At 44.4% G+C, this 15,844-nt stretch overlaps 1 protein-coding gene across 9 annotated transcripts in view; it reads right to left on the bottom strand.

Moving 5' to 3' along the window:
* Window positions 1-15,844, bottom strand: part of AKT1 (AKT serine/threonine kinase 1) — a 101,389-nt gene that overhangs the window by 30,336 nt on the left and 55,209 nt on the right. For all 9 annotated transcript variants that reach the window (XM_035104871.3, XM_088673615.1, XM_088673624.1 and 6 more), the window contains one exon: window positions 3,252-3,380. In XM_035104871.3, the coding sequence (XP_034960762.1) occupies window positions 3,252-3,380 (129 nt within the window). The remainder of the gene's footprint in view (window positions 1-3,251; window positions 3,381-15,844) is intronic.

Raw genomic sequence — 15,844 nt, 5'->3', positions numbered from 1 at the left:
CTTCCTTGGCTTGATGGAGAAACGAGGCGGCCATTTCCCCAGGTGCAAAGGCAAATGGCACCTGCTAGGGCAGCATTCGGCAACTCTGGTTTGGACTACAACTCCCATCAGCCACAGGCAGAACAGCTGATGGGAGCTGTAGTCCAAAATATCTGAAGAGCACCAGAGCTGGCAAAGGCAACACTAGGCACTCCCACCCCCTGCTATTTGGCATGGGGGGGGCGGGGTTGAAGACACAAAAGCCAAGATTAATCAGCCACTGCCGATCCCAGCTTGGACTAAAACATGTGTTGGCAAAAGTGTGGAGAGCAAGACAGGAGGAGGAAAACGTGGCAGCAGTCGAAATTATTCTGACCTCAAGTATGACACCCTATTATTGCTTTTCGATACAAGGAAAGGAATGAGGCCATTTAGAATCGACACGTTTCCTCTAAATCAGCGCTGCCCCGTTGATATTTGCTAAGCTTGCTGATCCAGCAGTCCTTAAAAGCCACACATCAAGATGAATAATAGAGATTTGTCAGTTAATAACCACTATAATTCAAGTATGTCACGCAGAAATGTTTTGTTTAGTGAACAATATGCTGTCTAATTACCCTGCTCAATCATTACAGAACGCATCAAGAAGGGGAGAAAGCTTCGTCTGAAAACTTGCACGGTACTTTAAAAGAAAAAAAAGGGGGGGGGGTGGAATTATGCCACTTCGCTGTGCTTTTTTAACAAGGCCGCTTCCTGAACTACAGCCTCACCCCACCCAATTCAACAGCTTAAGCGCACTGGCAGTAAGAAAACTTGCACTGCATTGGGGATTCCAAAGGATAGCTGTGTTGTTTTTGGAAGTGTGAATTAGGACACGCCCCCCATTAAGACACCAAATGAACCTTCTCCTGGGCTTCACATTGGAATCCAGTTGGCCACAGTGAGAAGAGGATGCTGGATTAGGTGGGCTCTTTCCAGTGTTCCTGGGATGATGCTACATCGGGCATTCTGAGACATGGTGGGGTTTTATTTTTCATTTTTAAATAGCTAGCAGCGTTCCAGCTGCAGTTGCCAGGTAAGCCTACAGCTTGGAGCACCACGTCGAGAAGGGGAAGGTTTCCACGCACCAGCTCCAGTAGGTTCTGCCAGAGTACCTGAACTCCAACAGCCGCTAAGGATGGCGCATACTGATGCCAGGATTCTTGTTCCCAGCAAGCTCTTTGCAGTGCAGTTGTGCTACGTTTCCAAGCGCAATTCGAAGTGTTCATGTTGACCTTTAAAGCCCCAAATGGCCTTGGCCTTGTATACCTGAAGAAGAGTCTCCACGCCCATCGTTCAGCCTGGACACTGAGGTCCAGCTCAGAGGGCCTTCTGGTGGTTCCCTCACTACGAGAAGTGGGGTTACAGGGAACCAGGCAGAGAGCCTTCTCGGTGGTGGCGCCTACTCTGTGAAATGTTAAAATTATGACTTGTTTGTGTTGGTTGGCTCTCTGAAGGGTAGGTTGGACGGTGCAAAGTGTTTCTTATGTGAACAGACAACCGGCATTCATATGCAAATTGTTGTTGTGAGGGTTACAGGCACCAGGCATTATACCAGCAACTTCCTAGAATGTCAAAATATTTACACTGCCTCCAAACACTTAAAATGAAAGGCAGAGAGAGGGGGGAAAGTCCCTTTTCATGCAGTGGTGGCGTCAAACTGGCTCCCCCTTTGATGACACTGAGATCAGCGAGAAAGGATTCTTCAATTTCCTGTTTGTCACTAGAACATAGCTGACAAGTCTCCCGTTTTTCGCGGGAAACCCCCGTATTTTAAACCATTTCCCGCTGGCAGCCCGGATTGGAAAAAATCCCGTAAATCCCCCGGATTTCCTACCTGCCAGGGAGGCTCCATTTTGGGTGCCGGCACCGCCCGATTTCCGGTGCCCAGACATGGGTATTGCGGCACCGGAAGTCGCTTCTACGCATAGAAGCGACTTCCGGTGCCACACTACCCTTGTCTGGGCACTTCCGGTGCCACTCTGCCCATGTCTGGGCACCGGAAATTGGGTGGCGCTGGCACTGGAAATTGCTTCTACGCATGTCCAGACATGCGTAGGAGCGACTTCTGGTGCCACGCCGCTGCTGATCCCGCATTTTTCAGCGGGAGACTTGGCAGCTATGCACTAGAGGGTTTTCTAAGGCAACTGGGGAAGGTGCAGAAGTGATGCAAAGAAGGCCGTTGGGATACCAGGCTGCTTTCAGAAGCACAAAATAATGGGTGAAATCCTAGAACTAGCAGCCACGCTGCTTTATTAATTACTTCTGGGTTCAGGTGCAGTTTGGGTTTCCCTGATGGATGGCCTTTATCAAGAGCTGGACAGTGACTTCATATGGATCTTAAACAACACTGGGGACAAGACTGCACCCTTTTCTAGTAGCCTGTTGGGTTTCTATGCTGAGCACACAGGGGTCCATTTCTCCACCACCGGCCAGTTCATACACATGCATGAAATACCTAGTCACCTATAGCTACCAGAAAAGCCCTATAGACGACTAGGAATTCCATGTAGGAGACTGAAATAAAAGGCAGGTTTTGTTGCAGCGAAACAAAGAGATTGATAGTCATATGATTCCTGGTCCTACGATCAGTGAGTGGCCTTGTGGGTTTTTTAACCAGATTTTATTTTTCAACAGGTCGTTTGGAAGGAGTTTTTGTTATGTCTCTCTTGACTTTTTGATTTATCGGCTAGAAAGAAGCCCTTGCTCATTGGTGTGCATGGTTGTTTTTTTTAAAAAAAAGGAAATTAAAAATAATAATTCATAAAATTTATACACCACTTGATTGTGAAACAACAACAACCCTCAAAGCAGCAACTGAGAGATGAGAGATGTGGGGTAACAAATACAGTGGTACCTTGGAAGTCAAACAGAATCCATTCCGGAAGTCCGTTCGACTTCCAAAACATTCAGAAACCAAGGCACAGCTTCTGATTGGCTGCAGGAAGCTACTGCAGCCAATCGGAAGCCGCATCAGACGTTTGGGTTCCAAAGAACATTTGCAAACTGGAATACTCACTTCCGAGTTTGCGGCGTTTGGGAGCCAAAACTTTCGACTCGCAAAGCATTCTGGATCCAAGGTACGATTGTATAACTAAATAAATTAAATATGCCCATGGTACCAAGTCTGCAACAAACACCACAGACCATTGAATCAGATAAATTATGCTTCAAATAAGTTTTAGTAAGCAAGCAAGAAACACCAAAGGGATGGTTGTTGAGAAAATACTCACGAGCCACAGAAAAGTTATTTAAGGGGGATTCTCTCTGGTCCACATCTTGCGGCCGCTCCTTGTAGCCAATGAACGTTCCATCATTTTTCAACAGGAAATACCTTGGCCTCCATGTTTTAATGTACTCCCCTGGAGAGGTTGATGTGAAGAAAAACAAAACAGTGCCTGGTAAATGTGGATAATTGTATCCGCTTCAATATTTTCTACGCCACTTGGCACCACAGTTTTTAAGCGGTGCATAAGGATGAGGTTGCAATGGTGACTCGTAAGATAAAACTGGTTAAAATGAACCGTGGAAATCCGAGAATCTAATTTAAAATGCCCAATGAAATAAATACTGCGCTGAAGCTGAAACGCTTGCTGCAGATGAACACCTACCAAAGTTCAATTCTGAGTAGACCTGTGAAATGAAACCAAGTTAGTCACATGCAGAAATTTCAAATACAGTGGTGCCTTGCTAGACGAATTTAATTCGTTCCACAGGTCTTTTCTTATAAAGAAAAATTCGTCTAGCGAATCCCATAGGAATGCATTGAATTTTTTTCGATTTTTTTTTTTTTGCCCATAGGAACGCATTAATTGAATTTCAATGCATTCCTATGGGAAACCGCGATTCGCTAGACAAATTTTTCGTAAAATGCATTCGTCTAGCGAGGCAACCTCCGCTAGAAAAAACTTTCATTAAGCGGAAATTTCGTTAAGCAGGGCATTCGTTAAGCGAGGCACCACTGTAGTCCACCCTACACAGGGACTAACAGTGGATGCAAACTGCCTGCATTGAAAAGCAGAATCTACTAAGAAAGGAAAACAAACACCACCAACTGGACGGTGAACCCAGACTACGCCACGTAACTTAATAGTTGAATTATGCTTTAGTTCACTTATCCTGTTGTTTTGGGGTGAGACCTATATCCCCAAACGTAGCAGGGAATTGCAGAGATGGCGAAACATTTCCTCCAACCCTACCTAGCACACTGAGTGACTCTGCTCATGCCAACAGGAAACCTGCAGTTGTGTGCAATGACACAGGGTGACCCATAGGGGGCCTCCCTCCACACAGTCACAGAGCGTTTTGCTAGAAAGTCTACAAGGAAGAATCTTGCGGCACATTAAAAGGCCAACCCGTTTTTATAATGGGATAAGCTTTCATGGACTTCTTCTGCAAGTTGCAAATGCACCTGCAGTTAGCTTTTCTTCTGCAGCTGCATAACTTGATGCCTGTTTCATTTCTTAACAAATACGGGGATGGGAAGATGGACGACTTGTAAAGCAGCGAGAAAAACAAAGATCTGTTGACAACTCCCCAAGTTTTTGGAATGCAGACCCGTTTCAACATCCCCTTCCTATATATATATATATATATATATATATATATATATATATATATATATACACACACACACACACACACACACACACACACACACACACACACTACTTCGGAGTAATAAATAAATAAGAATAAAAAAAAGTTTGGGAATCACAAATCACAGCAATCACAACTTGTCCTAAAACCGTTCAGAGCTTCTAGAGATTCACTTTCTGAGCAGGGAGGAAAGCTGTATGTGCGCTTTCCCCCACTCAGCATCAAAGCCCATAATAATAAATGCAGTAAATCACTTATTTGATCCCCTAATTGCGACGCCTGATTTGAAAGAGATGGCATTCTCCCCACAGTCCTCTCTTAACACCGAAAGGCACATCAGTGTGCTTGATGATATTATTATTATTATTATTATTATTATTATTATTATTATTATTACCCCATCCATCTGGCTGGGTGGCTCCCAATCGAGTGTTAAAAACAATACAGCATAATAAAAAAATTATTATTTATAGGCCATGCTTATTTCCCGAAACTCAGATCTCTATTTAAAGCAGCTTATTCTTTTTTAAGTACTACTGCTACAACTACCGGGAGTTGTTGCAAAAAAACACCTGTAAGCAGTGAGGCGCCGGACAAAGAGAGAAGAAATAGAACAGCTGTTATGTTTAAAGTTCTTTTTTTTAAATGAAAAAATGCAATTTCAATAAAAATGGAAAGAAGCAACGTTTACTTTGTGCAAATAAAAAGGAAAGTATTTAATCACCCTGGAGTCCAGACAACTGGGCTAGAAACCAGATTCCAAGAGAAATTCTACTCATACACCAATTGTTGCTGGCATCTGTCTGCCTCGAGAGACAATGGAACGTGCCTCGGGGGGGGGGGGGGTGAAGTCAAACTGCTGCATTAGCAGCACCGAAGTGACTACCCTGGGGTGCAAGCCTGGGCATTGTGTGTGTGTGTGTGGAGGGTCCTGGGCTGCCCAGACAACAAGGCCTCACTGATGTGGTCCAAAGGAAAGCAGGCCAATACGTTTGGCTGCAGGAGTTGCCGGAAAGAGGAGAAGAAGAAGAAGAAGAAGAAGAAGAAGAAGAAGAAGAAGAAGAAGAAGAAGAAGAAGAAGAAGAAGAAGAAGAAGAAGAAGAAGAATAGTAGTAGTAGTAGTAGTAGTAGTAGTAGTAGTAGTAGTTTGGATTTGATATCCCACTTTATCACTACCCGAAGGAGTCTCAAAGCGGCTAACAAGCTCCTTTCCTGTCCTCCCCCACAACAGACACCCTGTGAGGTGGGTGGGGCTGAGAGACTTCAAAGAAGTGTGACTAGCCCAAGGTCACCCAGCAGCTGCATGTGGAGGAGCGGGGACGCGAACCCGGTTCCCCAGATTACGAGTCCACCTCTCTTAACCACTACACCACACTGGTGGAAGGAGGCGTACAAGGTGCCATCCAACTGTCTTAGGAACTTCACTCTGGATTTGTGTAGGTTTTAGCCTTTTCTTCTCCCAAAGATATCCCGCCGGGCAGCAGAGTTTTAGGACCAGGGTTTTCCTTCTCCTAGGAGGACAACCTTCCCAGGTTGATGAGCCCCATCTGCCCCTCACTTCCTCCTACAGAACGTGCAGAAACCACCTTCTTGACCGTTGGACCCACTATTGGCCTCGTTCGTTCAATCCCCTGGAGCCTGTCTTTGCATGCAGAGGAAGTCCCTAACTCACCAAGAGTTCGAGACCCATTGGCTACCCTCACCTGGCTTAGTTGGTCAGTCAAAGACACCCCCAGGGTGTGGCCTCTGTCGCACACTGACAACTTCTAGGAGCCGCAAGTGAGAGCTGAGTGCAGGGTGGGGACCAAAGGTGGACAAACTACTCCAGAAGGAACATAATGTGCCCCCCCCCTCCCATATCACCCCTATACCAATAGTGAACTCACAATCTGAGTCTGTGTCCACCCTCACACAAGGGGTTGGGGGGTGGTATCAGGTCTGGGGAAAACCCCAAAGCACAGAAATTGATAGGGTGGAGAGTCCAAAAAGACCACATGTGGTGGGGTTGGGGGGAAAATAAAGAGCTGTTGGGAACTTATATACAATGAATTTTTTTATATATAAAAAAACCCTGTTCAAAATAACGTTGAATAAAAAAACCTGAAGCCTTCCTATTAGGCATAATAGCATCAGACATCCTAAAGGAGAAAAGAAGGATCAACGACAGAGAGGATGCTGATTGTCAGGGGGTGGAAAGGAGATAAAACTCCATCAAAAGAGGAATGGCAAATAAAAATGCTTGAATACAAGGAACTAGCATATATGACGGAAAAGATCAGAGATTGTTCAACCCAAAAGTTCAAAAGGGAATGGGAAATCTATAGACGATATTGAAAAGAACAGCGTCCCCATATAAAAACTTTAGAATGCTTCGAATAACTCTCAGAACTGATTAAGGTATAATGAAGTCAAATAAGATTTAATAAGGATAAAGTGTATTGAAAAATAAAGGCAAGTAATTAAGAATACAAAGAACTCATATCAGGAAGTTGATGGAACATTTCTGTGAATCTGTGACATATTGTTCTATTGTTTTTTGTTTGTAAGAGATCTATTGTGCTTCTTTTGTTTAGTTTTTATTTTCTTTATTTTCTTTTTTCAAGCTTTTGTTGTGTGTGTGTTAATTTAAACCAATAAAGATTCATTAAAAAAAACCAGCTCAGTGAGAACTGCGCATGCTCAGTGGTTGTGGAAAGCTGGGTAACTGTTTTGGGGAAATGAAATGCTTGGGGAAGAAGGGGTAATGGAACGGAGTATCCTGGGAAAGGCAGAGCTTGCTAGCTGGAATCCTGAACAACGAACATTCCACATTGCAAACCTTTTGTTGCAAGTCCCACTAGTGTACACCAAACCACAAGAATATAGGAATGAAAACAATGGTCTCTGAACTGAAGGTGAGCAGCACCTGGAGAGCTTTTTTGTGCCTGTATTCCTCACTTGATAGAAAATTATTTATGCACAGTAGTGCTGCACATGTCTTTTCTGTCGTTTAGTCGTGTCCGACTCTTCGTGACCCCATGGACCATAGCACGCCAGGCACTCCTGTCTTCCACTGCCTCCCGCAGTTTGGTCAAACTCATGTTCATAGCTTCGAGAACACTGTCCAGCCATCTCATCCTCTGTCGTCCCCTTCTCCTAGTGCCCTTCTCCTAGTGCTCCTAGTGTCTTTTCTAGCTTGACGCAACTACTGGGGCTCTGACTGCTTGGCCAGATAATCAATAACAGCAATAGTGCTGAACTGCATTTGGGGTTTGGAAGTGGGAGGAGGAACTCCAGATTTTCTCCCCCTTACTCCCTTCGCCGGCAGGCGACCAGGACCAGTGTTTCTTTCCAATGCTCAGTCAGGTACCTGGCTTTTGCATTCTGCGATTTTGCACAGAATGTTCACATCGAAACCAACAAGAGATTCTTTTTTTTTAAAAAAAAAAACCTGTTTCCATATATCAGGTAAGGTTTCAGACCTTTTACACATGGTGCTCACTACCAAAAAGATCTCATTTAAAAAAATGTTTAAACAGCTCCGTTTTTCTTCTTGACCAGCTAGCAATTTAACTTTCGAATCTTACCATCATTTGCCTGAAGTGCATTTTAAAACCCTGCCTTCAGAAGAAAAAAAAGGAAAGGGAAAAAAACCACACACAGCAGATGTCCTACATATTATTTTTCTGCTATTGTCATTTTTCATAGTGACAAGTGGAGATTTTTTCCCATTTACATTTTGCAGTGCAAGTGTTTTAAAACAATGGTTTATTTCACTAATTAGCCTGCTGTTTTCTCAAACCAACACAACAACCTGACCTTCCAGGGCCTGGCTAACACACTATGCTAAGCACCCTTTTTAAAAGAACATGCCTTAATAAGGGTCACACACTCCTTTTTGTAGAAGGAAGGTCCTTCCACGTCCCAGAACCAGCCCCTGGCTATGTGCTCCCAAAAGGTGTTATTTACTGTAAACAGCAGAAGCAAAAAGAACAGTTGAGGAAGCAGATGCTGAGCAGGAAGCTGCTGAAGGGAGGAATGAGGTAAATCCACTCTCCCCAGGTCTGGAATATACTTTATTTTCCTTGAAAAAGATAGTGACCAAAGTTCAGTACGGTTTTTCTTAATGCAATGTGCAGTTTGCCTCCTCCCCACCACATTTCAGAGCATCACTAATGCTCTGTAAAGCAATGCTCCTCAAACCTGGGTGGCAGCTGTGGTTGGGCTACAACTTCCACCATCCCCAGCTAGCAGGACTAGTGGTCAGGGATGATGGGAATTGCAGCTGCAGACCCAAGTTTGAGAAACGCTGCCTTAAATCAGGCATAGGCAAACTCGGCCATCCAGATGTTCTGGGACTACAATTCCCATCATCCCTAGCTAACAGGACCAGTGGTCAGGGATGATGGGAATTGTAGTCCCAGAACATCTGGAGTTTGCCTATGCCTGCCTTAAATTATCTGATGGTGGAGCACAGGAGATCTTGCAAGATCTTCATAGAAGCCGCCGTTTCTCTGGCGCTGGCAGGACGCTGCCTCTTGGCGTTCTGACGCCTGAAGCAGCTGCCTCAGCCTGACTCATGGTCTGGCTGGCTCTGATGCTCAGGTCCCGCTTGCAGGCTTCCCATTGTGGCATCTGGTTGGATTAGACAGAGCAACAAACCCCACCCCACCCCGAATTCTACAAATATTCAAAATATTAGGAACAGAATGAAGAAAACACACAAAATAGCAAACTTTGTACACACACACACAAATACACGCGCGCGCACACACACACACACTTACTTCTTTGGCGATCATTCATAGCCAAGAAAGATTGTCTTCCATAAACACAGTTGTAACAATGAGTCCGTAAGTGACTGTGAAGGCCAATTCTGGATCCACACGTCCTTCCACAGTTGGGACATTGGTTTCCGGGCGGGAGTTGATCATGGTGTGGATTTGCCAAGTGTGCCTTCCTCTTAGCACGTTTCTCCCTTGCGTCCTGAGTTCGAGTGTCTTCAAAACCCATGACACCTTTGTTAAAGGCTGTTCTCCAACTGGAGTGCTCGCAGGTCAGTGTTTCCCAGTTGTCAGTGTTTTTACTACCTTTTTTTTTTAGATTTGCCTTGAGACAGTCTTTAAACCTCTTTTGTTGACCACCAGCATTACACTTTTTGTTTTTAGGTTCAGAATAAAGCAGTTGCTTTGGAAGACGATCATCAGGCACGCGCGCGCGCACACACACATATATAAACATAAACATAAACACAAACACACACACACACACACACACACACACACACACACACACACACAGTAATAACTAGCACAGGAATTGGGGTTCAGTTTATGTTCTCCTTGTATAAAACTTAGGACATTTTTAAGAAGTAAAGTCTGAGATCAGTTGTCATTTTTAGAATGTTTTCAGAATGTCCATTATTAGCTGTTGTTATTATTGCTTAAGGCAATAAATAAAAATTATAATAATAATCTTATTATTTAACATGGCTTTCTCTAAGGCAGCATTTCAGCCAAAATATATCATCCATGTGCAATGCCAGCTGAACCATCATTTTGCCTCTCATTCCATATTTTCTGACACTAACCACACAGGAATAAATAAGCAGCAACCATGTATTCATCAATGGGCAAACGCTTCACACATGGATGAAACCAACTGATAGCAACTTTGCTTTCTTGGGAGTTAAATTTGTCAGGGACTCTTCCAAGCCATTGGAAAGTCCCCCAATGTTTACTTCCCCACCCAAAACCTTTTCAATTACTCTCCTGCAAACTCTGGGCAAGGTGGGTCCTTTCAGAGGGAACACACCTTGGGAGAAAGAAGATATTTAGGTGCTTTTTGAAGAGCAACATGTAAAGGAAGAAGAGCAACTCTTCTTACAGAGCGTCATTTTCCCAAGAGTCTGTTCCCTTTCGTGCTAGAAACAGAAATGGAGAAAGGACATTAAGAGCCTTACTGGCTCAGGCCAGTGGCCCATCTAGACATCAAATTGTAGACCTGGAAGGGACCCCAAGGGTCATCTAGTCCAACCCCCTGCAATGCAAGAATAAATAGCCCAGCATCCTGTTTTCACAGTGACCAACTAGATCACAAGTGGGACCCAAGCACAAAAAAACTCTCTTCTCCTGGGATTTCCAGCAACTGGAGCTGGAAATCAGAGGCATTTACTGGTACTGCTTCTGACAGTGGAGGCTGAACATAGCCATCCTGGTCCAGTAACTGTTGATAAGCTTTGTCCTTCGTGAATTTACCCATTTCCCCTTTTAAAGCCATCTAAATTGGTGGCCATCGTTGCCTCCAAGGGGGGGGGGGAGTTTTGTGGCTTAACCCTGCCCTGCTTGAAGAAGTGCTTTCTATTATCTTCTAAACGTTCAGCATTGCTGGGTATCCACAAGTCCTAGTGTTAAAAGAACAGTGTTAGAAATTAGCCAGGTGAGTTTTGCGACTGGCATGGGACCCATAGCGACCACGTGGAGATCTCTGGGTGCCAGGTTGGTGACTGACATCTCCATCTGGCTGGACACTCCTGCTTCTTAAGGAGGTAAGCATTAGAGCTTATTTACTGCCTTTATATCCCACCCTTTTCTTCAAGGAAACTGTACATGATTTACCTCCCTCCTCAGTGGATCCCTAAAACGGCCCTGTGAGGTAGGTTAAGGGGCTGCAACTGTCTCAAGGTCCCCCAGGGAGCTTCATGGCTGAGTGGGGATTTGAACCCTGATCTCCCAGGTCCTAGTCCGACACTCTAACCACTCCACCACACTGGCTTCCCAGATGACTTCTGCTATGGGGCAGCTCTATACATTAAGTAGGTAAACAAATAAATAGGGGGAAAGTAGAATGTCACTTCGAGAAGAATCTGAAATATTTTCTGTGAAGCTTGAATTTCATTTAATTCTGGATTGCTTTTTTAATGCTTTGTAAACCGCTTTGGGACGCGGGTGGCACTGTGGGTTAAACCACAGAGCCTAGGGCTTGCTGATCAGAAGGTCGGCGGTTCAAATCCCCACGACGGGGTGAGCTCCCGTTGCTCGGTCTCTGCTCCTGCCAACCTAGCAGTTCGAAAGCACGTCAAAGTGCAAGTAGATAAATAGGTACCGCTCTGGCGGGAAGGTAAACGGCGTTTCTGTGTGCTGCTCTGCTTCGCCAGAAACGGCTTTGTCATGCTGGCCACATGACCTGGAAGCTGTACGCCGGCTCCCTCGGCCAATAACGTGAGATGAGCGTCGCAACCCCAGAGTCGGTCACGACTGGACCTAATGGTCAGGGGTCCCTTTACCTTTACCTAAACCGCTTTGAGTTTTTTCTTCAAAATATAGAGGTACAAAAATGATGGTGATGATGATGATAATGATGATGATAATAATAATAATAATAATAACACTAAAAATAAAAAGCGCCTAGGCAGTCCATTATGGCGACCGTAATCTAGGTTTAAGGCACCATTTGGCGATGAGTTTATATCTCTGAGTTTCTAGCACTGTGAGAAGAACTTTCCTCTATTCCCTTTCTGCATGCCCTATGTAATTTTATAAACTTCCTTCATGTCACCTTTCGCTTGCCTTTTCCAACAAAACCCACAGAAGACATACTGTATATTCCTGCGTATAAGACTACTTTTTAACCCAGGAAAATCATCTCAAAAGTCAGGGGTCGTCTTATACGCCGGGTCATATTTCTTATGCAGTGACTATATCCCAAACTCTATATTTTAACTGGAAAAGTTGGGGGTCGTCTTATACACCCAGTGGTCTTATACGCCGGAATATACGGTATATATCCGGGTTTTTTGGGGGGGGATCAGTCCCACGACACGGCCCAGGTGAGGTCTATCCATTTCTATCTTCCTTTAAAAACCAATAGAAAAAAGATGCTACAAAAAAATTAAAGGGGGGGGGGCAATGTGTCTGCCGTTTATTGTGTGGAACAGCTACCATCAAAGGTATCCACACACGAATTCGAAAACGATGCCTTGTACTTAGCAGACAGAACTTCCAAAGTGCTTCTCTCCTCCCTTATGCCTTGCCCACTCCAGCTGTTCTATCCTCTTCCAAGAAATGTCTCCCCTGAGAACATGGACCTTGCCCCGGACACTCCCCTACAGATGGTGCTCCTCCGCGCCCCCCCCCCACTTCCCACAGCCCTCCCCTCCCTCTGTTGGAGCCGCCTGCCACCGATTCTCTCCCACCTGCCGAAAGGCTGTTTTGCTCCTCATCAGCGCTGACCCTCCTTCTCCCTGCTCAACACACATAACCAGCTGGCTTCCCTAGCCTCACTTGGGTATCACAACATTAGTTTTGCTTCTGATTTTTTTTTTAAAAAATTAGCCAGTGCAAGTGTTTCTCTTCCCCGTTGTCTTGTTGGGGGGTGGGAGTGAATGGAGCACCCAAAAAAGCACGCACACACCCCGGTAAACAAACGAAGATACACCACGTTTAGTTCTGGTTGCTTTTTCTTTTTCTTAGTAAGTCCATCTTGCAGGTAAGAATACGAGAGACAGAAATCTCAAGTTGTGCCAACACTCCTGTTTCAGTTCACTCCCACCACCAGTTTGGGAAGTGTTAGTCACAATCCAGATCTATTCTGGATCTATTCTGTCTTTTCTGTCCTATAAAATATTGCTTTTTGATGCATCCTTCCCCCAAAGTGGCTTTGATCCGAATTGAGCTGCATTTTAAGCTGGCAATGTCTGTACTTGGGGTCTTCAGGGAAGCAACATCATGATTCACTGCATCTCAAGTGTTGTTGTTTTTAATTCCACACACCTCTCTCCCTCTCCCTCTCCCTCTCACACACATCCCAATGACAACCATGTTTGGCTACGCCAGCTTCTGCTGGGAAAAGGGTGTCTTGGAAGGAAATGAAACAGAAGGTTGGGATGGGTAAATAGCAAATTTGGGCAGGGTAGGAAAGAATGTAGATAGAGAGGTGGTTCTTGCAGGTGGCAGGTGCTGCAAGGGGCATTTCCAAAAGTGCAATACGAAACATTTTCCTGTTAGTATGCTGCAGCAAAAGCAACACAGTCTTGTGGCAGCTTAAAAAAACACCCACTAAGTTATTAGGGCATAAGGCACAACAGCTTAATACCATAATAAAGCTGCTTGTTTTGAGTTCCACAAATTCTACACAGAGGTAAGCTCTACTGTATTACATGGGTCTTGCTTCCAAGTAAGGGTGTTTAGAACTGCAGGCCAACAGGGGAACAAATTGCAAACTTCCGTCTCTCTCAAGGAGCGATCCATGACTTTCATAGAACCCTAATCCAGAGATTCCTAAACTGAAGTTCACAGACCACCAGTGGCCCGCAAGTTTCATTCAGGCGCTCCATGACTTGTCCACATTAAGCATCCACTTTGATTGTTAATTGCATTTTAATTGCTTCTTTGATTTCTTACATTGTGCTTCAATGTACAGTACAGGCAGCAACCATTTTGCATAGGGGTTCCATTCCTGGATCCCACACGTGTCGGCAGAGTGCATATAAGCCCATCCTGCTCTGCCCCCTCACTCCACCCCCATTATGCCCTCTTCCAGGTCCAAAACGACCCGTGCATCAGCAGTCACATGTCACTTGGACGTGCGCAAAATGGTCTCTGCCTGTATTATAACTTGACCTCAATGAAATACAAATTGTAGTAACAAAATAAAAAATAAAAATAAATAAAAATACAGCTAAAAATCATACAACACCTAGCACAGCGTGTGACATATTGCTAGCAAAAATCAAGCGGTCCACTAAGACAATGAGCAATTTTCAAGTGGTCTGTGGGGAAAAGTTTGGGAACCACTGTCCTAGGCTTCCCCATCTGCTTCTGCTCTCCAGGGAAATAACCAGCTTTCCCAAACTTGATGCCTTCCATGCTTTGCACTACAATTCCCATCTATCCCTGCCAGGACAATGGATGGCGGCACTATTTTCTACCAATCACGTTGGAGCACAAGTTGGACATGTAAAAGCTTCATCAAAATATCCAATGAAACCAACAGCCACACAATTCAGAGGTGCGAAATTCAAATCGAGATCGGAAATTATGACAGGTCCACAACTCAGTGGCAGATTAACGAGTGCTGCATGTAAAAAAAAGGTTCCCAGTTCAAGTCCTGACATCTCTAATTAAAGTAGATCAGGTAGCAGGGGATATGGAACCACATTCTCCCTCAGCGTTTGGACAGCTGCTGCCAGTCAATAGTAGGTATTTCTGAGCTAGGTTAACAAATAGCCTCCCTATCTTTCTAGACCTGTAGAATCATGAACATCTTAATGGAACAAAGATTCAAGACCTATTTATATTGCAGCATCACTTTTAAAGGGTTTTGAAGGGGTGCACAGGAGCCTACTTTTGCCGTCCTCACGTACAAGCAATCTATGGGTCGTATCCAATTGAACAGAACTGCACACGCATGGTTTTTCCGTATATGCAATGGAACTTCTCCCTTTCCTCTCCCCTCTGCAGCCTCCCCAAATCTGCTCTGGAGTGTTGGGGGGAACGGCTAAAGCAGATTTAGGGGTGTGCAAGAAGAGGAAAGGGAGGAGAAGTTCCATCCTTGCATTAGAGGAGAAGATATACTTGCATTAGTAGTGAATCTATTTAGCTGGATAATGCCCTATGAACCACAGGATAGACATACTGGTAAACTGCCAGAGCAAAGTCCAAAATATCAAACTGGGCACCCAAAACCCTCCATGGGTAAAGCATTGGGGGTCTTTAAATTAAACCTAAGTTATTTGCTTTATATTGCACGTTTCAGCTATGGAACTCAAGGCGGCACAGGAATCTTAAAGGCAAAACCTTGGTCAGATCATGCCCTGCTCAGCTGTGTCAATATCACAGGTCTTCATACACAAGTCTGTTCTGCACCCTTTCTGCATCAGTCTGTGACTTATGATTATTATTTAAATCTCTCTAAAAAATGTAATATTTACATGCGTGGTGGGTTTTTTTTTTTTTTTACCTCAACAGACATTTTCAACTCAACGCACACATTTCCAAATGCAGATTATCTCCCCCCCCCCCAAAAAAAATGTGTTAACTGCTGTTTGGGCAAAGCGCTGTACAGTGGTACCTCTACTTACGAATTTAATGCGTTCTGAATGCACATTTGTAAGTCAAAAAAAATTGTAAGTTGAATCCCATAGGAATGCATTGGGAGAAAAAAAATCGTAAGTAGAAGCAACCCTATCTAAAAATTCGTAAATAGAAAAAATCCTATCTAAACCACATCCAAGATGGCGGACGGAGCT

Source organism: Zootoca vivipara, chromosome 1, assembly GCF_965207765.1.
Source record: "Zootoca vivipara chromosome 1, rZooViv2.hap1.1, whole genome shotgun sequence".
NCBI lineage: Eukaryota > Metazoa > Chordata > Lepidosauria > Squamata > Lacertidae > Zootoca > Zootoca vivipara.
The sequence above is the reverse complement of the archived record's forward strand: the minus strand, read 5'-3'. Positions and strand labels throughout refer to the sequence as shown.